The sequence below is a fragment of the Brachyhypopomus gauderio genome, chromosome 1 (genome assembly GCF_052324685.1).
Source record: "Brachyhypopomus gauderio isolate BG-103 chromosome 1, BGAUD_0.2, whole genome shotgun sequence".
Lineage (NCBI taxonomy): Eukaryota > Metazoa > Chordata > Actinopteri > Gymnotiformes > Hypopomidae > Brachyhypopomus > Brachyhypopomus gauderio.
The window spans coordinates 33,280,989-33,305,533 of record NC_135211.1 but is presented as its reverse complement, the minus strand read 5'-3'; the positions used below and the strand labels follow the sequence as shown (position 1 = coordinate 33,305,533).

At 43.1% G+C, this 24,545-nt stretch overlaps 1 protein-coding gene across 2 annotated transcripts; it reads right to left on the bottom strand.

Annotated features, from left to right (window-relative positions):
- Window positions 1-5,238: 5,238 nt before the first annotated feature.
- On the bottom strand, window positions 5,239-10,388 carry LOC143518189 (G-protein coupled receptor 4). Of its 2 annotated transcripts, none has more exons than XM_077010660.1 (2): window positions 10,270-10,388; window positions 5,239-8,796 (listed from the first exon to the last, which is right to left on the bottom strand). In XM_077010660.1, the coding sequence occupies exon 2, from the start codon at window positions 8,766-8,768 to the stop codon at window positions 7,728-7,730; it is 1,041 nt and encodes a 346-aa protein (XP_076866775.1). In that variant the 5' UTR covers window positions 8,769-8,796; window positions 10,270-10,388; the 3' UTR covers window positions 5,239-7,727. The 2 variants fall into 2 exon arrangements, with proteins under 2 accessions (XP_076866775.1, XP_076866783.1); XM_077010668.1 differs by having other exon boundaries at window positions 5,239-8,793; window positions 10,270-10,366.
- Between the last annotated feature and the right edge of the window lie 14,157 nt (window positions 10,389-24,545).

The following is a 24,545-nucleotide window of genomic DNA, read 5'->3' as shown; positions in this document are numbered from 1 at the left end:
TTTGAACTGATTTGAATTTGTTTGAGTTAAATTCAAACTGAGAATGAATTAGCAGGTGGTCTAAGGTCGTTATTAATCTGGTCTGGAATGAATGAGGGCCAAAACATGGTTTCTCCCTCACACAGTCTGATGGTCTTATCCATTAGTCACACACAGTCTTGGTCTGCACCCAATAACTATAGACACCCCCCCCCCCTCCTCGTGCTTTACCCTTGTAATATTTAATGGCCATTTACAATCTCTAGACTGAAGCAAACCGACCCGACCCAGGTCCACCTGTGCACACAGCAGTAAAAGTATCCTGCAGCAGGGCTTCAGGAGCAGATCTAGATCCAGATATTCGCCGTGGCCGTGAAAGAAACATTTTAAACAGCTGCACAATTATTTTGTTGTTGGTGTTTTGCTGGAGAGACACTGGCAGACTACATTGTGACTTTGTGAAGGGACTGTTATTTTAAATCTAAATCTGAATTTATTTTGATTCTTCAAAATATTCGATCCAATAGCTTAATTACCATTAAGCCTACCTGCAAACTCATCTGAAATGTAAAATGGCAATTCTATAGAACCATTATGTAGAATAATTAACATTATTGTATACACCATTTGTTTGGAGGGTTTCTTTGGAGGTAATATATTATGGGATAATGCTGGTTAATGCTGTGTTTAGTAAAACACAAATGCTGCACTGCCAACATAAGAACACAGAAGCTCAGGTCCTTCAGTACGCATGTGGTACGCCACTGTGTTATGCTCTACGCTGAGATTCTCTTTCTCTATGTCCTGACGCCTTGATGCTTGTCGAGTGCTGTGGGCTTCCGACGATCACGCAACTGGTCCCAGCTCTGTGTTTGCTTGTACACTCCTGCCATAAGCAGAAGTCAACCAGTGCTGTCAAAGGGTTCTGAAGCTGCCTCTCATCTTACTACAATATTTACTGTCCACTGAGAATTGCTACAAGTGAAGCTTATCAACTGATATAGACTGTATTGAAAGTGTGGCCCTTTATATGTGTCTGGAAGGCTGTGTGCGTGTTTGAAATGCATTGTTGCGCGCAAAGAACACATGAGAATGTGGCCTGTGTTGTTCTTTACACGGTGTCTGTGATTGGTGTACCTAGCTGTAGGTCTCTACCTCCGCAGAGCGTCTGCAGTGTGCTTTCGTCAGTGCATTCCTCTGGACTTCCACACGGAGGCTGCCTTAAAAGGTATGACAGCCTACGAAATCTGTAATTATGTACGCCTGCCGTGGCCCAACCGTGCTGGGGAACGCCGGAACGTGCTGAAAGGCTCGAAAAGCTCGCCACGCGGGTATTATTACAGTCACGACCCGCCTGTTGTTTACTTTGCTTTCATAGCATTTTTGTACATTTCGCGAGCCGCGGTTCACATGAGACCGGGGCCACGGGCTTTTCAGGAAAGCTGGCAGTGGAAACAAACGATCGCAGCGAAAAATGTGACACACGGCGACTCTGCCAATTTTCCATGCCCCTCTCGACTTTCGGCCAGTCTCCTCTGCGACGAACTGAGGCGGATAATAAATACATCGTGTTTGTTACTGTGCGTCCATATTGTCCGTCTATCCACATCATATTCTTGATCTTTGTGTTCTCTCGAGGGACAGGTGTGTCCCAGCAGTGCAGGATGAGTAGGTGATGACAAAGAGCACAGCACAAAAGAGAAACAGAAAAGCTTCCACAAAATTACCCCTCATTCGCAAAAGCACCAAATCAATGCTGTCAGCTTTTTCGGCAAGCAAGCACACACACTCACCCAGCCACCCACACACACACACACACACCAACCCACACAAACACACACACACACACACACACACACACGAATGCAGCTCGAATTGTAACTGGGCGCCACAGTGAGTATATCACCCATTATTGCATTGATCCCGGCGAGTTTGTTGCCGATTGTCTCCGAGAGAAATGTGGTTTTAGATTAGAGGGTGTCTGTCCCCACAGTATTTCTCATCCCCCATTTGGTCACGTTAGTCCTAATTTGTCAATGAGCTCTTTGTCGTAGCCTCAACCAATTGGGAGCACAGAGGACAGGAGCATGGGCCAAAATCCGAGCGTATTGATCCGCTTGCCTCAAACGCTCTTCTGATATGTATCATAAGGCTCCTTATCTGTGACTTGCAGGCCCCCATGCATGGATTCAATTGGAAAATGTCTGCGTTTAATTCAGATTTTATTGGAATAAACCCACTTATAAGCTCTTCAGAGAGAGTTCGGTTATTATCAGGAAAACATTCGTATAAATACCAATCAGTCTGAGGTCATTCTGAAATGTGTCAAGGGTATAGGTTTGGTTCGCCTTAAGGAAGATGGTTAAGGGAGTTGGAGTATACCACATGTGAACTATAACTGCTCATCAGTGGGATGATGAAATACAGGCTAATATGCTCGTATGTATATGTTCTAGCCCAGTGTGAATAGCCTTACACGGTTGGGGTATGAATTAATTGTTAACGATTGAAGTGTAAAAGTGACCCCCCCATCCCCCCACACCCTCACACACACCTCTGTGTCACGTGGGTCTTTGTATTCAGTCTGTCAGTTTCTGTCCCTGGGCTTTTTGTCTTGTCCTTCTGTGTCCTTCCTTTTCGAGTCTCTCTGACCTCTCTCAGGTGTCCATCCCTCTCGTGTAGCTGTGTACGTTCCTCGTCTTTTCACGTTCTTTTTTTTTGCGTCTGGCTGTCTGTACTACTTTGGTTCCCTCCCCTTCCACACCATCCACAAGTCCACAAGTTACATGTAATGTTACATCAAATGTGCTTAAATTGCTTTCAGGTCAGAGTACTCAGTTCATAACCACAGTGATGTGGTTTTTCTTTGTAATATCAAATGTGTCCATGTCATCCTTGCTGTGTAGGTTCGAAACGTGGCAGCAAAATGCTACCAACATATAGCTAAATGAATCAATGAATGATTTTAAAAATAGTATGTAAAAAAAAGATTTGCAGTTATTTTTCATTTCTGCACCATTTGTTTGGTTTTTTTACAGACAGAAACTGCAACCAGAGGCATGAGAGATTTCACTGCTGAAGAAGAATGAGTCACGTTTATTCAGCAGTTCTGAACCTAAAGTGTGCTAATTCAGATTCCCCTTTACTTTGCTGTGCTCCAAGTCATATTTTCCTTTTTCTTTGCCAAAATGTTGTTTGCTATTTTTCAAATGATGACAGTGTTTTTCAAATGATGACAAGCCACTAAAGCAATATGCTTATTCGTGTTCATTTGTAATTAAACATTTCTTTATTCTTTAGTGCTTTTAGAAATCTTGCTCTTGTGAGCACAAAATATATACCAGTCACTTTCCTAGGACTCAAATAACAGTCAAAATAATAGTCATTAAGTTATCTGAGATAGTACTGATAAAAAAAGTCTGCAAATAATTTAATTAAGTTTAGTCTTTAATAAAGTTTAGTCTTTAAGAATATCCTTAAGTATATACCCATTCTTGAGCCTGCTTAGAATTTCATCATACCAGAGAAAATAGTTTTACATTATAATATTTTACATATAATAAAACAGATAATATAGTACATCTTGGGAACGAGATGTTTCATGCTTAAAAATGAACTACAGAGGTTTAATACTTTGTAGATTGTGTGTTTAGATAGGAAACAGACCAAAAAATTGCGGCTTTTAGTAAAATGGTCTCTCAAAATAAGGCATTAAAGTCTGAAAGGGAAGTCTACTGAACACATTAAAGGTCTAAAATATGGTTGCTGAGCCGTGGCCTAAGTATAAAAAAGGGTTTTGTTCGACATTGCCTTGAGGGATCTCACATGTTAGCTATTACTGTTAACCTGTGACAGTCCATCGTTACTATAAATACAGGCAGTCCATACACTAGTCTGTTAATCCTGATGGCAAAAGAGCAGAAAATGAAGCTCCATTAGGCAAAAAAAAAGACAGTCTGAACTCTGAACTTGCCTGTGTGCCATCTGCCTCAATAAATGACATACAGTCATACAGTATATTCTGAGCAACCAGAGACATTCAATGTTTTTTTTTTTTTTGGTTATTGATATTAATAATAAGATTCCAACTAATGAAGCTCTTCTTCATCTGAGCTTTTAAGAGAAGGGTTAATGCCTGTGTTCTGGTTTGCTTTTAATCAGCCTGTAATTAATGAACAACTTATTTTGAATATAGTTGTTTGTGTTCTGTTTCTACGCTACTCTATTTCTGTAAAGTACTGTAAAGAACTTTGTAAAATGTTGTAAACAACCTTTACAAAACAAGCTTAATATGGTTTTGTGCTATACACATAAAGCTCATTATTAGTGTTAGTATAGTAGTATATAATATTAGTATTTTATAGGGGTGGGCATAGATTAATTTTTTTAATCTAGATTAATCTCACTGAAATCTTGAAATTAATCTAGATTAATCTAGATTAATCTATATTAAAATGGCTCATATGCGTGCTACCCAAGTAATGACTAAAAGTCAGTTTTTGAGATAGGGTTTCTTAATACAGAGGGTGCATTAGACCAGGGGCTCATCTCCTGTTTCCAAAATGCATCAATGACTGCTTGAGAAAGCTGTTCTACTTTGATATTTGAAGAAAAACATGCTCAATAAAATGTAGGCTACTTGTGTTCAACGGTTTATTCAGTTAAACATGAATTTGTAAGCCTACATACTGTACATTAAAAGGAGTTGATAACATGTTTATTCAGCTAAACATGATATTTAAATTGTAAGCCAACATTTAGTACATTTAATAAAAATAAATATTTAAATAGCGACGAAGCGCTAGGACCATGCAGAAAACAACCGCTCCGAGCTCCGCTCCGGTAACACTTTATGTTCCTAAAAATGAAAAAAAAAATTGCTTTCCATGAAGCAAACCTGGCGACTTCGTGGCTGCATCCATGTAAACACGTACGATTTGTAATTCACAGGTTTGAAAACTCGTTCTCGCCCCTACTGTGCAATCTGGTTAGGAATACAGTCATCATAGTTTGCTTACCCATTTTGACCCAGTTCCAAACCCAACTTTAAGAATAGATTAACGGCGATAATTTTTATATCGCCCGATAAGATTATCAAATTAACGACCGCCGTTAACGCTGTTAACGGCCCACCACTAGTATTTTAGTATATTAATCATTTAGTCATGTATTAAGAATGTGCTGAGACATTTGCTATAGCTGTACTTTAGGACAAGATAAATAGTTCAACATAGTAAATGATGGTGACTTTCGAAACATGCAGAAAAACACAGTGGTTAGAGGTGTGGCAAACCCACATGATTGAGGCAATGTGAGGTGTTTTGGCTTTGACCATCTCTCAACCACTTTAGCCCAGCGTGTCCGTTTGATACAAAAGGAGATAGCAGGAACAACAGACCAAAATTATTGCAATACCAACAAGGACTTTATTTGAACAGAGATATCTCCGGGGATCTCATACATTCAAAACATGTACATCAGAGAGATGTGATAACAGGCAGGTTTTATTTGCTACTGCTTCACCCCTTCAGTCCTCTTGCATGGTCATGGTGTCTCAACCTGATAGGGTGTCACTACAGGCAGTTGGTGCAAGTCACCTTCTGTGGAGCTTATCAGTATAGAACATATTCTACAGACACTTTGCAAGAGTCTAACACTTGCCTTAGACCAAAGTATTTTCTGATGCAACAATAGGCTGAATGGCCCTTCTCAAAATGTATAGCTTAAAACATTTAAGGCAGCAATTATTTATCTAATTTACAATTATATATCTAATTTTAATATAAATTTTACTGATGAGCAAAATATACTTTTGCTAATGTTATATAGGCAAAAACTAGTTTTCTCAACAGAAGCTGAAGTAATTCCAGGCATTAAAAGAGGAACAGAGAGGAGGTTGAAGGTTCACACCACGGTTGTCCCAGAGGTGCTGAGGGGACATGAAGATATGACCAGTAAGCTGGAAGAGTGTCACCAGCAGAACCCAGGAATGATGATTTCACCATACAGGCACTGAAAACTCCCAATACATCCGCAAATTGTGATAGAGGAAAATAATCACAAACCCCCCCCCCCCATCCCTTTCCCAGGAATATATGAAACATTTACTCCCATTTAGCTTATAAAATGATGGGGGAGATGTGGATACTATAAGTTCATTTGTAGAACATTTCCTCAGAGACTGGAGAGGGTGGCAGAAATGTTGAGGAAAAATGAAATGATAAGGTGCCGTGACTAGCAAGTGTGGCACATTGTGATTCTGAGAGCACTAATACACACACACACACACACACACACACGCACACACACACACACACACACAACGCACATCTCAGAGCATACAGTTCACGGAGATAAGCCTCGTGCCAAGGTGCAGATGCATGGCACGGTATCTTCACATTTGGAGTGCATTATCTCCTATTCGTGCAAAACGCGTCAGGCCACAGATGGCGTGCCTCGCGTTTGGGAACAAGAGCGTCCTGTTAGCAGTAAATTGGTTTGCCAAATAGGTCTGAGTCAGGCAAAACCGGCGGCAGAGGCTGCGCCACATCCCCTCGCTGGGAGGAAGAAAACGTTTGGCGAGCGGCCGGCATCTCGTGCTGCTGTGGGAAAACAGCTGCTTCCTGACAAAGCAGGCGAGATCGGGGTTAAGTCGTCTTCTATAAAGCTACAAAGACGACATGACATTTTTGTTTGGGTTTTTTTGATGACCCATGCCAAAACATTTTCTCAACATGCATCTGTAATAGTGCGTACTTACAATCGACGTATTATCATAATAATGATGTGATGCAATCGAGTGATGAGTCCTCCCCTCAAAGAACTTGCTGAAACCTAAAAATCTCTCAGGAGTCAGGAGAGTGCCAACGAGAGTCAGGAGGCGATATTTGATCAGCCGTGCTTTCCTTAGCTGAAATCTTGAGTAATAATTGCATTAACAACTCTGAACCAGATTTGGGGCCAAATCTTCTCCACTATGAGAAATGTGCAAATGACTGCTGCAGGTGTTGGCCATTCGATAGTTTACTGTTAGTTTAATTCAGTACTTTCAAGGGCAAATAACAGCTGAAGATGTATGTTTCATTTACAGCAATAATAAATAAATAACAGCTGAAGATGTATGTTTCATTTACAGCAATAATAAAAAAAAGCTAATCGACACAAAGTGATTTATTTAAATTGAAACCAGAATTCACTTAGTCATACCTAGCACTGCCTATTCAACTGCGGCTGGTTCCCTCTTTAATATAAACATGCTTGTATTAAAATAAAATAGAGAAAGCCATTCTTGATATCTAATGGCAAAGCCTTTAATTTACATTTAAGTTTAAATGAGACGTTTTTGATTTTTTTTCTTTCAAGGATGTAGGGTAATGTAAAAGGGAAAGATTAAGTGAATGGTGGCCTTTTTGATGATGCTAAGCGGAGACATTTGAACCATTATGACTATAATTTGCATGTGAAAATGTAAAAGATTTTTCCGTTTTCTCAGTGTTAAGGAACATTTAGAACTTCTGCTCTGAAAATATATCAGTTTAGTCACAAAGGAGAGAATTACCACTGGCTGCATAATTTCATCTAAGACAAGGATGAACCTACATTCAGGAAAACACTTTTTAGAGCTAATAATGTGCAGGCATTTTTTCCTAATGTAGTTAATCTTGGATTATTACTCTAACCTGTATTCGTTAATTCATCATGAGCTACGCTCATTCATATATTTGAGTGACGTGTTCCTGACCCTGCTGTCAGATCTGGGTGGAATTTGTGGCTCTCTCAGTGAGTCCACAGGTGGACTGATCACTGACACTCCGCCCTCTCCTCAAGCAGGGCAGGTATTGTCTGGCCGCAGCCCGGAAATCGGTCCGCAGGAACGTGTAGAGCACCGGGTCGAGCAGGCTGTTGAGGCTTAGCAGGCCCCGTCCCAGCTGGTAGGGCATGAACACGGCCTTCTCCCACTCACACGCTTGGCTGTGGGCCAGGAGCCCCAGGTACTTCACGCAGCCAATGAAGTGGTAGGGACCCAGTACCGTGACGAATATAGCCACCAGCAGGGTGAGCAGCCCCCTGATACGCCTCTTCTCCTCAGACAAAATGGAGCTGATTGCCATCAGGGAGCGCATGGTCTGTCGGTGGAGGACGGCTATGAAGCACAGGGGTACGATGAAGGACACGGCCAAAGTAATCAGCCTGTAGGTGATGAAATTTTGGTCCGAAGGATACTTCTCGATACACAGGGTGTAATTCATCTGCTTCGGGAAGAGTTTGTTGAAGGCAATGGCGGGGGGCAGTATGATCAAAACCCAAATGCCCAGCGCGATCCATCGGGCGAACTTCAACTGACGGAACTTCTGGAACTTGAAGGGCCGAGCTATGGCCAGGTGGCGCTCCAGCGCCACGACGCACATAAAGAAGATGCCGGCGTAGATGCTGATGTACAAGAACAAGCCCATGAACTGGCACGCCTGAGATCCGAAGCGCCAGTAGTGGGCGCTGGCGTAATAGTCGATCCACAAGGGCAGAGACAGTAGCTGGATGAGATCGGCGAGCAGCAGGTTGATGACGTACACGGGCAAAACGTTCTCCGATTTGATCAGCCGGTAGAGTCCGAAGAGAGCCGTCAGGTTCAGGGGCAGGCCAATGATGAAAAAGACACTGTAGAGGACGGGGAGGAAGATGCTGTCTTGCCTGAAGTCTATGCCGCATGTGTTGCCCACAGTCAGGGTCCCATCCCAGAGCTCGTCAGCCAGGGTTCCATCCTTTGAGATGTTGGAAATACTCTCCATCATTGTATGTTATGACAGGTGGGGACAACTGCTGAGAAAGAGACAGAGGAAGTTCTGAGTTTACCACTGTTCTAGTATACAGGTGTTCCTATGTGTTCCTAACACCTTTGGTTCAGGTGTGTTGGAAGGCAGTGGGGTCCTATTCCCATAGTTGTGTTGGCAACAAACTCTTCCACAAAATAATGGGCACCAACAAGTAGGGTCCAAGAACTGCATCGACATCAACTGTTATTCTACTTAGAAAGCCTGTTATCATCTTTTTAAATGTAAAGAGCCCCTTTCTCCAAAATCTCTAAACCTCACATGTTGTTACAAAACTTGTCCTTGTAACTGTTCTATCCCCACTCTTTAAAAACTGAGATTATGTTGCAATTTTGACCTTTATCCAACAGCAGATTCATACTCTAGTGTGCTGACATTTTTTGCTTGGCAGGAAACAAAATTGATTCGGTTGACATCAACTGCCTTCATATGATGTATTACAGGGGCGACCAGCTCCATCCTACCCTAGTTTAGTTCTGTGTGCTCTTTGCTTTAACACAAACATTACCACTCCTCAGTTAATCATCAGGCCCTGCAAGAGATGAATCACACATTTTGGTGTAGACAAAACATTTAAATGTAACGCTGCAGCCCTCCAAAACTGAATTTACACCAATTCACAATGTACTAGAAATGCTCTAGAAATACTAGAAACCTGTAGTATTTTTGCACCATCTCTAGCATCACATGGAGGATAGTGTGCTTGGAAATGGCACGTCCATGCAAACGAGGTAGAAAGACCTCTACTTTCAGCACAACCCAGAATAAACCCAGCGCAGTCTGATAGCTGGATGATTTCATCAGTGTTAGCTCCAGACAAAACGTTCACAAGAAACGCGAAGCAATTGGAGTAGGGATTAAATTAATGTCCTTGATCCATTTAGGTGTTATACTGTGTGGCAGCAGTTGAATATGTTTACTGCTAGAATACGAACTGGCAGCCTTTATGACACAACTCAGCAACCAGACAGCAGTTCCAAATATTTGCTCAGGTTAGCAAACCTCTCCCTAGTTGGCAGGGCAGAAGACCTTCCTGCATAAAAGTTGCATGTGCCTTTTGGAACCAATAATACCCAGGAAACCTAGGTTGCTTAAAAAAATCTGTTTTAGGCCTTACCGGTGCCCAGAAAACAAACCTGTGTCATTTTTAAGTTGCCTTTTGCTTAATATGTTTAATATAATTAAGGCTTGTGCTACTTTTACCTCATGTGAAAATATCCCACATGCTAGGATATATTGAATCTGCATGGTCTTAAATATATCACACAAAAATAACTTGCTTCCAAAGCTTCAGGACAAGTTTTGCTATAAAAATAGCCGAATGAATATTTCCAGCCCTGTCCTGTTTCAAAATAATATCACCGTTTCTGAGACCTTCACTAATACATCCAAGCCTAAAAGAGCTTTATAAAAATGCATTCATAGTGGCCTCATCTTGAATGCTATTTTCTAGAACACTCACCTTGAATGCTGGTTTAGACTGCTTCGCCCATTTAAATTCAGTAACTACTCTGAATTGGAAGAATCTGTAATGTGGCATGTGCAAAGGCGTTTGTGAGTGTTCTAAGGCAGAGTTTATGCTTGGCTGGCCCAGAAAGGAGGAAGCAGCACCATTGTGTCAGCGGGAAATGATGTACAACAATCATTACCAAACAAATGATCTAATGCAGAAGTGGGCATCAGCTTCTGATTAATTTTTTTATGCTTAACTGATTTTTCCTGCTTGTCCCTTGCTGGGCATTTGTCATGGTTATTGGTGGCTAGAGTTACATCAGGCAGCGTAAAGGAAGACCAAGAACAGCAAACGAATAACAACCAGTCTAGTGTGTTTCATAAACAAAAAGCAGATGGCTTATGAAAAAACCTGGATGCACTTGATTCACTTGCTCCAGCTCCACACACACAAGCGTGCGGCCGTTTCGTGATGAGAATGACCCTGTGGTCACAAACAGACCTCCGAGGAGCAGGGACGGGAGCCGCCTGCAGCCTGCGATCTGTAATTGTACACTCATAGAATGACCCGACAACATACGCGTATCTGATAAACTGGTCAGTCAGCGCAGATGTGATAGAAATAAATGTCTAACAGCTACTGATTCATGATTCGTACACAGATTCACAGCATTTTCGCTCTTCGTGGCCTGGTGTCCTTCGGGTGTCGCCCCCCCGCAACCCAGCCAACGATTAACCAAGAAAGCCATTAACCAATTATCCAGCGAATGCTGCAGTGAAATAATTGCTGGCGCTGTCTCAAGTGCTAGTGTAGCATTATGTTAATAGGGAGAAGCAGAGAGCGTGTTTGAATACTGCACACGGGATTGGAAAGTCCTTCTTCCCGTTCACTTCAAAGACTAAACAGCAGCATGAGTGTTAAGGGTCTTTTTTTCTTATACACAGAATTCTGTCACCTGATCAGTATCAAAGCTTTTAGATAAATGAACATGAAAAAAATTATTGATTCAAGGAGATGCCACACATCTCCGCATGACTGTTGGCATGACTACATAGCTATCAGAGGCTTCATTAAGAGGCCATAATGGAGTCACCGTAACACCCGGCTCCATAAATGGGTCACATGGAAGGCTTTTATGCTAGAAAAACTTAATGCATTTCAGCGTTTTGATCTCTGGCCTTACAGGTTGTTAAAAGTCCCAGTCTTTAATGACTTTGAAGACTTTATGTAAGTTTATCATCTGATTAAATTCACTGCAACATGATCCAGACTATATAAGAAAGGCTTCCCGTTCTGACGATAGACCTGTCAAATAAATCTAGCGTCAGTTATGAATGGGGTGATGCGATGGTCCACCTTGTTGTTGAAGGATCAAGTGTAAATATAGGAGTCCTACCACTGAAGGCCTTGAGTGTAGAGAAAGCTTGCATGTAATATGTAGTGCATTTGATCTATGAGTATCACATATGCCACTGGGACCAGCACCAATGAATGCAGCAAGATAAAATACAGTTGCCAAAAATACAGTGTTCACATTTATTAAAAAGGACATGCTGAGCTTTTAAAAGCATGCAAAGAAAAATATGAGAAAATATGTTATCAGACATGTATGCATCACTTAGGACTCTCTCACCTGCTTGTTACCAGCTGCCAGAGGCAGGGGTTTCTAAGAACCGTGTTAACACATGGGTTGGTTAAAGTTGGAAGTTGGGACGCTGTAATGTTGGGTTTGGCAAAGTTTTGCTGGTCACTGCATGTAGGTGTTTGAAAATGCTTAGGCTCATTTGATGAGCTTATTGCCATGCTGGAAAAATACTGATGGGGAGGGAGAGGGAGGGGAAGAGGGAGAGAGAGATAGAAAGAGAGAGCAAACAGAGTTTTCTTTGCTGGCACCTGGGTGTGGTGTATAAGTGCTTATTATCTGGATGGCACCTGGGAAATAACTGACTTCTCTGCCAAGGTCCAGATCCCCTCTGAAGCCGAATTGTCAAAGCCAGATTTGATGACCTCAGTGAGACAGCTTGAGGTTATCTTAATGTTTACATGAATTTTAAACCATTGGATTTTCTCCAATACTTGACAGACATTAATGACCATACTACTCCATTTACTCCATATTACTCCAACAGATGACCTCAACAGGAAATATGTAAATTATACATTTATTGTTTATACATTTATGATATCATATGTTTTGCTGCCAGAAATGCGTATGATACCAGCTACACTAGATCATGCTTTCACATGATCAAATGCATCACTCGCCAGAAATGAAATAAAGGTGCAGTATAATCAGCAGTTTAATTAAGAGCCAGCTACCATACAGCATGTGTGGGCAGAAGTATCTTTATTACAGAAAAGGATTGTCCTTGTAGGAAATTTTAACTATACACACACACACACACACACACACACAGTTTATTATCATTAGCACATTAACACACACCATTTATCATCAAGCGCAGTCAGGCAATAACTGGAGCATGACATGAGTTTTGTTGTTCTGTATTCCTGGCTATTTTTGCAAACTTCCTCCAGACTTAACCACAGAAGGAGAGCCCGGCACCCTTCAGTGTCACGTCCTCTCTCCAGGTGTCTCGTCTAAGCCCTGCCCTCACGCCTGCCTTCCTGTCAGTTGCCCATTGCAGTGTCAGTAACTGGTTCTCTCAACTGGTTAGTATCTCTTGGTAGTGTTCGATTATTACAGTCACAGACTCTCCAAGCATCTGTTTACTGATAACTGACAGATTAGCCAAAGTGCTTTTAAAAAAAACATCAGCTTTAGTAAAACTATAGTCAAGAATTTTTTATTTTTTATTTTTTCCCCCCCCATAGTCTTCAGTTCTTTCTCACTCACATCTGACATTATATCATTCGATCATTAAGTCATGGCTGAGATAGGAGACTAAAGGCCTGGAGTTGATCCTGAACCCCATTTGCATGTGGAGCGTGTTGCTATTGTCTGCTGATGTGAGGCAGAAGAGCTCGTCAATGCCATTAAGTCCCGGAAATCCCTCGGGGAGGTTCAATCACACAACACAGGTGGGGAATTTCTGTCTTCCCTGTTTACCTGTCTTCACATGTATGGCACATCTACCTTTTGGTCTCCATGGAAGTGACTTGGGAAATCAGGCAAGAAGCCTTTAATTTGTGTATTTTTAGACAAATGGTTATTTTGATTTAGACGCAAAATTCGTCATCCTTGTGTTTTCTACGGTTTGATGTTGGCTTTGCTGTCGCGAGGTGGGCGGCCTTTCGGTTGGTGTGGTAACCAAGAGCCAGGTCCGTAAGTCTAGAACTTTCCTCCACTCACACACTAATGTTAGGAACCATGCATCAAAGTTACTTGAAGTCTTTGCACATAAATATGGTCATCACAAGTCAGCAGGGGTGAGTCATCGCCTCATTTTTAGCCAGTAAAAAAAATGTAGAAAAGTTCTTCACCACATAGTTTTCATTAGTTTCTTTTGTAGTTCTATTGAAGTGCAATAATCGTTCTCAAGTATCCGTGCATCCAGGTTTGATTCATCTTCCTTGGTTGTTGGAAATCTACTGGTAGCACTGGCATCATGGAGAGTGGGCCAGTTGTGCTAATCCTCGAAGAGTTTGCCGGATCCGTGTTGACCAAGTGGGGCTAGGCCTGGTGTACATACACAGATGGGGAGCCAGGATACAACAAGCCACTGGGCACCAGACTACAATCTTCTTATGCGTAAATATGATTGCCAAATTAAGCAGCAATCAATGCCCTAAGCAATACGCTAAAACAAAACAAACAAAAACTGCAAACATGAAAGGCGGAACCAATGCGAACGGAGAAATAACAACAAATGTGAACGCGCAACGCCAGAAGGGAATCTGATGTAAAAACAAACCCGATTAAACAAAGCAATCCAGCCTAAACACATTGAGTAAATTGCATTTATTTTAGAGGCGGCGAATACCGATTGCATAACAATTACCGTCTTGCCTTGGATGCCGTCATTGGAGAGTTCAGGCGATGTCCTTTCTCATCTTCACGGATTGCGATGAGTGGACATTTCCGGGACGTTGGGAGGGGGGGTCCGCTTTCTCAGCAACACAATGTTTGCTGTGACACCCATGATCACCCATGTCATGTATGGTGAGTCCCCCTGCAGGTGACCACCTCTCCCTCTGTGCACCTGGCCAACTGGGTAGAGGGCGGATCCCTTCATCACCCACAATCCCTCACACGTTCTCGTACGTGATGCGGCGATGCAGCCAAACTGTTCCGCTCCTCCCCTCCTCGGGTCTCCTTTATCTGTCTGAACGAACGCGCACCTAAATCTGTTCTTTGTTCTCAGATGAATGCACGCCGTGACTCTTGCGTCCCAAGCTGCAAGGCTTACCACGAGTGAGCAGTGAATGCTTTTAGACGTGAGCGGCAGTGAACAGACCGAGAATGCTGTTTGCATGTGATGAACCACAATGACCGGACGAATTCGCCGTCATGACCGCAGAGTGTTTACCACAAGCCAAGTTTGGTTTTTTTTTTGTGTGTTTTTTTTAACCCTACGTAACACCGGAGGAATTAAGTGTCGGGAGGTTAGAAGAACAGCAGCATCCTGAGTTCTACAGAATGAATGATCAACCGCACAGCAGCGTAGTGATCAGATTCAGCCAAACGTATCATCGCCTCTCACTGACGTCAGTCCCCCGGCCAGAAATGTTCTGACAATTCATTTCACTCACCCAAGATGAGACCCCAGGCAGGGTCCCTGACACAAGTGTTGCTGCAGTATTGTGCACAGAATGGCTGTGTATCTGGGGAGGTCTTTATATCCCCAGGATCTCCTCTGCAAAACCTCTGAGGTTTCTCACCCTCATAAGGAACACATGCATATTTCTTGATCTCCATTTCTCCAGCAACAAATGGCTTCCTCACGTGCCTCGACTGGGCGACGTCCAAAAAAAAGGCCACGATCCAAGCGCCATCCAGCCGACATAGACGGAAATACCCTGGGGTCTGATGTTCTATGCTTTACCTGCAAGACCATTGTTTTTTTTTTGCCTTCTTCATCCACTGGGCTGCAGTGAGGATCCCGAGCTGCAAAAATAGACACGGCTCAGTACCTCACACGCTGCACTCTGCCACTCTACCACCCGCGGAGAGCGAATTTAGTTCAACCTTAGTTTCAACCGCCCCTTTCCTGTGACAGCACTCCAGTTTTGTGGTTATCGGCTCTGACTTCCTCGCAATCTCCCAATCACGTGATCCACTCACTCGCGGCGTCCTTTGTCCAGTCTACATGATAAAATGTGGCCGTAACTCCCGAAAGGGCTTTTCATGGTCATATAAATTGTGTGTATGGAATGTTCCTTCAAAGCCAGGAAGGTTAGAATAGAAGGCTGCACTTTGTCTTTTTGTATAGCTTTAGAGCAAAGGTGTTGGGATGTAAATAGGTGTACTTTCTGGAAGTAGAGCACCTCTGTGAAAGGATATATGGGACGCATCTTTGTGAAAAGTGCCCTAGAGCATGAGTTGTCAGCACCGAGACAGGCAGCACTAGTGCCGGTGGTGTCATTAATGCAAAATTCAACCGTGAATTCATTCTCGAGAAGCTTTTCTAACCAAAAACAAACATATTAGTAACGAACAGCAATAAATACCATCATTGCTCATGACAGTTGAGACCACTTTAAACACCAACAATCATCATTGGTTCTATGAAAGCGTGAGTAGTATCCTTAATCAGGCAGAATGTAGATTAGAATCTTGTATTAGAACACAGGAACTCTGGAAGTTCACTACCATGGGAAGAACTAAACTGGTGTCAGAGGAATACAGTCAAAGTGAATAAGAGTCACAGCTCCTTATATCTTCCACCGTCGCACAGCCGTGACTGCCCACACACATGTGCGTTCGCGTCGTAAACCCTCGCAGTGCTTTCAAACAGTCATCTTCGTTTAATTAATAGAGTACCCAATAGCACACATCTGCCCAGACACCCCCCCCCCCCCCCCCCATCCAACCCTCTCCCCCCATCATTGTGCCATACTGCCAGCTCTACTCCCCCTCCTGGATGCAAACAAAGAGTGATTGCCGGCTGCTTTGGAATGATGCCCACTCTAAGGGTTAGAGCATCTCTGAGACAAATCAGCTGCCTCCATTCATAGTAAATGGTGTACTAAACACCACCCCCTACCCCAAAAATACACACACACACACACACACACACCTACTCTCGCTCTCAGTCTCCCTGCCGCCACGGCTATTTTGGACGTACGGCATTTTACAAAAACACACACCTGTCCGCGCTACACCTTGATTGTTTACAATCCTCGGGAGGCCTCATGATTGTGGACAGCTGAAGGCGGGGTCACGCCGGGCCCGCGCCCAACACCGTCACTTACAGTGAGGTGTTAATTTCTGAAATAACAGATTGCTCGCAATGCTGTCACATGGGACATTATGCGTGCTTTAGCGTGGAGACGGCAGCAACAGTCGTACCTGCTCGTCCTGCCAAAATGATGCTACGAAAGATATTACACTCTACAAGTAAGTAAATCAGTTACGAAAGTACGGTGTAAACATTATAATTGTATCAGGTGAATGAGCTTTCTCTTCAAATGATAATTTGACATTCTTTCTAATGTATGGTTTCAGATAATAATAATTTCTTAGGTGGATAAATATATATAAAGGCATATGGAGTGACCTTGGACCAATAACCTCCCAAAATCATCCATAGTTCTTTTATGCAAAGCACCTCATGGAACTGGATTGTAACTCACTCACTCACAGTTAGCAATCAGAAAATTCTCCACAAGGTGTCAGAGTCACAGCAGTGCATGGCTCACCCCCACCGTGTCCTTGTTACACTGCAAGATGTTGTGGCACCCGAGCTCAAGAAGACCTAACTGAAAATCCCTCCCCGGCTCTATCGCAGGAAAATCAGTCCAGCCTCCAGTAAATGCACTGCATACAGAGCGGGGGAAGAACCTTCCCAGCGGGATTCCTGTTCGTGCCCCAGCTGTGCCACGTGCCTCAGGTGACAGGTTGCCCTTAAAAGACACAACTGGGTGGTGGGCTATGGCTCTGCCCACATGGGCCAATAAAGCACAAAAACAAACAGGATGTCTGTTTAGACACATCGCCGAGCAGGAAACTGAGAGAGTCGGCTCTCCCGGTATGCTGAGGTGATTAACGATGATGGGAATTCACCCTTAATGTTGCTGTGTTGTCAGCATTTCCCCCTGGAGGCCGGCTGTACTGTCATGCAATATTGGAGAAACCTTTTTCCGAAGGAAGACGTATCTGGTTAAGAGAAACTCAAAATAAGCAAAGAAGGGACTGTGTGAAAAGTGCTTGGGGCGTTTAGTGACTTATTAGTGACTTACAAGATGTGAACGTGATTGTAAATGTTACTTAGCGGCTTTTGGTTCGTCTTCCACGCGGTGCGGCGCCGTATGAGTGAGCCCGTGTAGAGACGGTTTCTCGTCCTTGTGCAAACTCGTCGCTCGCATGGATCGGCGCTCAATTCATCTCAGTCCCCCCCCCCTCATTCCCAGTGGCTGGATGCAGGCAGGAATGATTAGCTGCATTTTATTCTCCAGCGCGCTGCGTGAAATGCGAATGTCCCTCCGGCAGCGCCTCCCGTTTTCCTGATCCTCCCCCCGAAGTTGAAAGTCGGCTTCCGGAGGACAGCTTGGGCATGTGTTTCATGCACAGCGTGGGTTCTGTGTGCTAGTACAAACAGACCTGCTCCTCCGAGATCCACCCCCCACCCACCATCCCCCCTCCATGGGGCTCCACGTTGTTGAATGCCGCACATCTCCTGGAACACCTGGGGGTGAGGGGTCGGGGGTGAAGGGTGGTGGGTGGCTTCCAGGTGATGCCCTGGAAAACGAATATCAGAAAAACCCTGATCTCAGATCAGCCTGGATCCATTATGGATCACAATGACATAATGCATTTTAGGTACGAATGGTTCATCTCTTTATTTATAACAATTTATCTCACACACTATGGTAGCGGTAGCAGAATTTGCTCATGGCCACACTGTTAAATTATGATTTCCCAGATGTTAGCCTACACAGGCGTCCTGTTGCTATTCACGGCTGCGATAGCAACAGCTGTCCCATCGCTTGTCTCAGACTAAAGTCGGGACGTTCATGAATATTAAATGTAATGAATATCACTTGATGTGGGGAGATACATATTGAATTTGAGAGAAGAGAATTGAAATCCATATGACCACCTGTCACTCATTTGTTGCCATTCTAATTTCGCTTTTGACACCATGTGGGGGGGGGGGGGGGTTGACTTGTTTGCTAGATCATTTATTTGAGATTTTCACACCAGTTCTTCCTCTGTGTCATACCGCTTGACTGTGATATGGGCATCTGTGCGAACACATCAGAACACAAGTGGCAAACACAAAAACAGAGAGAGACAGACTAATTTGAAATGAAGTATTGCAAATGGCAGAGAGGAAACCACAGTGGACAAGCTTTCATGTCTTGTTTTTCAAGAACACTCTCAGAGTGCAGGCTCGACTTTTACTTCCTCTAGAAAATCTGGAAATTTCATTCCAAAGCACATATTGACTTGTTCTTTAAAATGGTATCAAAGTTTGTAACTAAAACAAGAACAAGCCTGATATTCTTTTTTTAAATAAAATAAACATTCATGTACCACTGTGATCTATTTATGTCACTCTTGTTCTCTCTGTTTCTGAAGAAGTTGTTGCCCACCTGCTCAGAGTATGTGACACTATGAGTAACAGTCATGAATTATCTGAGGGCGTCTTCTGGATGCATTATAGCGTGAAAGTCAAAAAGCTTGATAGCCTGAAGGACCAGAAACATCCTAATTCTAAATTTTATATTAGTCCTAAGAATTTAACCTGATTCAATTAAAATTTTTAATGCTGATTTTATCATGATGATTTTTCTTTTCAGCTAAAAGGAATAACCTGGAATAACCTAACATCTCAAATGTTGCATGCTTTCTCTAATGCTTTCTCCTTCTCTACAAAATATCCAAAATAAGACACATGCTTACCATATAGAGAAACTAGTGCACGCTTTCTTAACTTCTCAATTAGTAGCTATATTCCCTACTGTGTCTTTAACCAAGCCTCAGCTGGGTTATTATGCAGCAGACCATCCAGGAAAAGGAAATCATAGATTACTTCAGTCTTATTCCATCTACACTGATTTCCTATAATGCTCAGCATTACTTATTTATTTTCAAATCTTTTATCAGCATGCACCACCCAAATCAGTCAATCTTCATGTGCTAGAACCCATCTAAATCATTTCTCTCTGCTGAGGCATGCCTATCAATATCTCTTTCTAACATATATCAAATTCTAGAATAGTGTTCCAGAGAATATCAAGAATGCCAAATCTGTGGGTATTTTTAAATCCACACTCAAAAGATTGAGCAGAAAACATTCAAACATTCTAAACCATTCTAACATTCTAACCCATTCTACAGGACTCATTCTAGCATTTTAAACCAATTCTAAACCTTTCTAACATTATCTTATATTATTTTTTACAACTGATCTATTTGTAAAAATTCACATAGTCTGTTTTGATTGCCTCTTTTAGATTGTCTTCACTGTATCTAATTGATTTTATATAATTAATTAACTGTATTTAAATGAATGTGTCATCATGATACCATGTCTGTAAAATTGAAATCGACCTTAAATAAGTCAGTAAAACAGGAGGTCTAAGAACACCATATCTGCCATTTATCCGCCCTGCCAAAGCGATGACGAAGCAGGACTTTGGGTTAGGAAAGCTTTCCACAAATCACTTCAGCGTTTATTTGTCGCAGATGCGTTGTCAGCAGGATCACAGGTCCACCGACATGAAAAGTGGCCACTCGTACCATCATAGAGAGACAATACAGACAATATGACGATGGACAAAGCAGACAGTATAACAATAGGAACAGAGCAGGTGTGTGTGGGGTGGTGGGGGTTGGGTTATGCAAGACATGGACATGAGCCTATAACACACATGAGGTATACATGTCTGTATGTATCTATATATGTTTGTTCCTATCTATACACACTGATGTGTCCCGTGTGTGTGGATGTATCAGGTGTGTGCAGTATTGTGTCATATGTAGATGAGCTGGAAGGTGAGTTCAGTGCTGCATACAAAACCGTCTGTTTCTTCGTCCCTCTTCTGTACGCCTTAGCAGGAGTTTGACGAGGCAGGCCGGAGGATTCTGCTGTAGGCGCATTGGCGAGAACTTCCCAGGCAGGTCGGTGACTCTGGACCTTCAGATGTGGGTGACAGTCTCCAGCCAGTCTTTCCTCTCGCTGGCTCTCGTGATGTCATTGCCCCAACGCCATCGACTTGCTATATGAAAAGAGGTCCGCAAGACGCTTTTCTGTGCATTTTAGATGCTATATTGATGCTATATACCAGGGGTACTCAACTAAATTTGTCCGCGGTCCAATTTTGGCAGATACCTGTGACCTGAGGTCCGGTGCGGCGGGGGTGGCGAACGTAAGTTGTTGAGCGGGGGTGGCGAACGTAACACTCGTGACGGAGTGTTTTTTCAATAGCCCTGAAATAAATGCTCCGTTTTTTTTTGTATCCAGTTAATCAGGAATGAGATTGGGTCCAGACAGGACTGCGTTCGGGTCCAGATCCGCCAGTTGAGTACCCCTGCTATATACTGTATATATGGATGCTATATATATATATATACTATATATATATATATATATATATATATATATATATATATATATATACAGTATATTTTAGATGGTGCTATATATCAGTTAGTCACAAGACTCGAAGTTTAAGCACTATTGAGTTTTACAAGCCCTCCCCCCCTTTTTATATCTTTTTTTTACAATCTTGACTCTTTCCACCATTTGGAGTCTGTGAATCGGAAGAGGCAGATGCTGCCTTATTTTCTGGAGCGTGAGCAGTCCTCCGCCTTGGTTAAGCATTTCATTATGTCACTGTGTTATGTCGCTTTGTTGGCTTGGTGAGCAAGCTGAACTGCTCGGGGAAGATACACAGGACCAACCGAAGGGCCGTTTGGCACGATCACGGCCTGCGCAGTCCCTATGGGGCCTGAGTCACCCACCACACGTTCTGTGGAGACGTCTCACTCTGGCCTCGACAGGGTGTGGGCTCGCCTTGTTCCTGGCTAATTCTATTCCCATGACTCATCGATATGTCGGCAAAGGCAGAGGTGTCAGCGTCACGCTGATCCGAACATCTAGGGTTGATCGGTACCGTTTCAACCCATCAGTCTGAATGCTGTAGCGTTTGGCTTCCAACGGAACCCACAGTTTAACCACCAGGGGATTATGGGATTACTCAGCGCGGACGGCTGGGGTGGAGGTCCCTTGTTCCTTGACAATGGTGAAATGGTACGTGCACCTGAAAGCAGTCAAAAATACGTGTGCGAAACAGTTGGTCTCTTGGATTTCATGCCGTACAATGTGTGAGCCACCGGCAATGACTTAAAGATGACTAATGTTTAGTAATCCTGATGCTGCCTGTCAGTGATGGTTCGCCCTGGTGCGGTGTCACTGCAGAACTGAGTGGAGCGATATCCCAGTGCTTCGGGGAGTCACGCATGGACGGAAAATGCCTGATAGCACGATGCCTAACTGCCCATCCATCATGCTAATGGGGAAAGGGCAATTCCACTGTGATGTATGACGTTTGTGCCACGCAATTCTGTTGTCATTGTACTGTTGTCAGGAGTTTTACTGTTCATGAGCAGTGCAGCCATCCATGAATAAAGTTTTCTTTAGACCTTTAGCTATTATGTTTCTAAAGGTCTAAAGATTATACCATGACAGTAATAGAAAAAAGCATAGCCTGGACCTCATTACAATGGTTTTCCTCCATTATCAATCAGGCAGAGCACAATTAAGACTCTACACTAAGAAAAATCTCATTGGGCTTAAGCTCATTCAAATGGGACACTGATTGTTAAAGGTTTTTTCCAAAATGTCTACAAAAATCACTCCTGAATTCTAAAGCTACTTTCACAAATAACTTTTTTTTACAGAACAACTTTGTATAACAGTAATGTCACATCTGAGCACATCCGGCTTTGAGCACCAATATAACAAAGACAGGGATGGATCTTTTTTTTTGTGCAAAAACATCTAAAGAAACTCGTGATGATGTTCCACACTTTTGTGTTTTGCAAATGCTAAAACGATTAGCAAGTCGTTGCTATGCATTCCTGATGCTTGGTGCACAACAACAATTATAATAGTGGAAAAGCAGCAGAAGATTGCGCCAGAACGTGGCGTTCCTCTCCCTGCCTTGTGCGAGCTCGGAGCGGTGCACTAGGGCATTCTGCGCACGTCATTTTATGAAGACGTGGAATTTCATCATTTTAAAGGTGAATTTGCGGCAGGATCCAAGGCTGCATTGTCTCAAAGGTTCCTGCATCCCACAGGCCTGATAGTGAATTATCATCTTAAGCAAGTCAAACCATTTCTTTTTTTTAAACACAGCCCATCCTTTCTATGGGGAATCTCATTTTTTCCCCCTGACAACATAGGACTTTGCAGTCAGGTTTGCGGTTGGCCATCTCTAAACAGTCACCCGTGTCCCTCCCCCGGCCCGAACCGCCCGCTGTTCCACTAAACAATGAGCGTTTAGGCGCCTTGCGCGTGCGCCAGCCGGCCGGGAGAGACCTGATCGTCCTGGAGGTTCTGGAAGCCAAGGACAGGAGGTGAATCACAGCAGGTGTGGTGGCTCACTCCCAGGATCTAGGACAGTGGACAGCTTCCAGCTGGCCCCAAGCCTGTCCCCCAGGCTACAGAACAGCCAGCTACCTGAACCAAGGTTAGTGACTAAGACCCCGCTCGGGCCGCCGGGGAGCCTGAATCTTAATGTAAACCGACTCATCTATAAATGATGGCAAGTGGTGATTAATCAAAATTTGACAATGTGTGTGGAGGGGTCTGAGGGGTCAGAGCTTCTCTTTTGCACCACCCCTTCACACACACACACACACACACACACACACACACACACACACACACACACACACACACACACACAAGCACACACTCCAAGCTGACCTGCCTCTGCTTCTGAGTCTGAGCCTCTTTTCTTCTCACGGGTTGGTGAGCAGCACACGGCCGTCATAGGTACCTTCCCCCCGAGCTGCAACGTCGTCTGGGGTTCGGAGTAGGCGACCTCCATTTCTTAACATTTCCTTCGCCATTTGTCATGGCAAGAAGGGATTACGCAGCCTGTGCTTATATTTATGCAGTTAAACAATTATTTTTAAACCGTTATTTGGTGTCATGTCGTAATTTATTTTTACGTCATGTGGCATAATCCTTGGTTGTGCGTCTTAGGACACGAGAACAAAAGAAAAATTCCACTCCCAGTTTCTCCACAACCTGAAATAAACAAGATGACACTTTTCCGTTCTCAGGTCGTTCCTTTGAAGCCTCTGAATGTCTTCCCCTCCATTTCCGGTACATATTAATGTAGGCTGTTATTTGGAGGATTGATGAAGCATGGCCTCATCTTCCTCCTCCTCCAGCGAGATTGAGTTCTCAGGGTTAATTATTTCATTTGGCGATTTCCCATATGACGTCGTTATGTCATCCATTTTAAAACAAACCTGCACTAGCTGTACTGCACCAAGTTGACAACATAAAATGTGGATACATAGGAGTCCAAATTATATACTATTATTATGTTTTTGCATTAACATGATAAATGGGATGTTAAGGGAGGAGGCATGTATGTAGTGGTTTTATTAAAAGCATGCAGAGTGTATGAGAAAAGGAATGGGCCATTTAACCCTATGTCCATAGGAGAAGACCAGGAAGATGGAGTACGGCTGTAATACCTGGACAGATGTGGACGTGAGGTGCTTTCATTTAGGTCCATGTTGGAAACAATCAAGAGAGCTGAGACCAAAACAACACAGAAACAAAAACACCGAAACTAGAGAGCAAAACACAAAACGGACTACGAACAGGACAAAAAGAGATGCTAAATTCAAACAAGACAATGAATGCTAACTAGAGATACCTGGGACAGATATAACATGGGAGGGTCTTCAGAACAGACACAGGTGAAAGGCATGGCTAGGGTTAGGACTGCACAATATATTTTTTGTTAATCAATATTGCGATATTGGCTGTCAAACACATCCCATCAGCTATTTTTACATGCTGTGAACATCATGGGTGAGTGTTCCCTCACTATTTTTATGAATAATTTTCTTTTTAATTCTATCACATTAAGGGATCAACAGTGGTTTTTAAACATATCTCAAAAGCGTA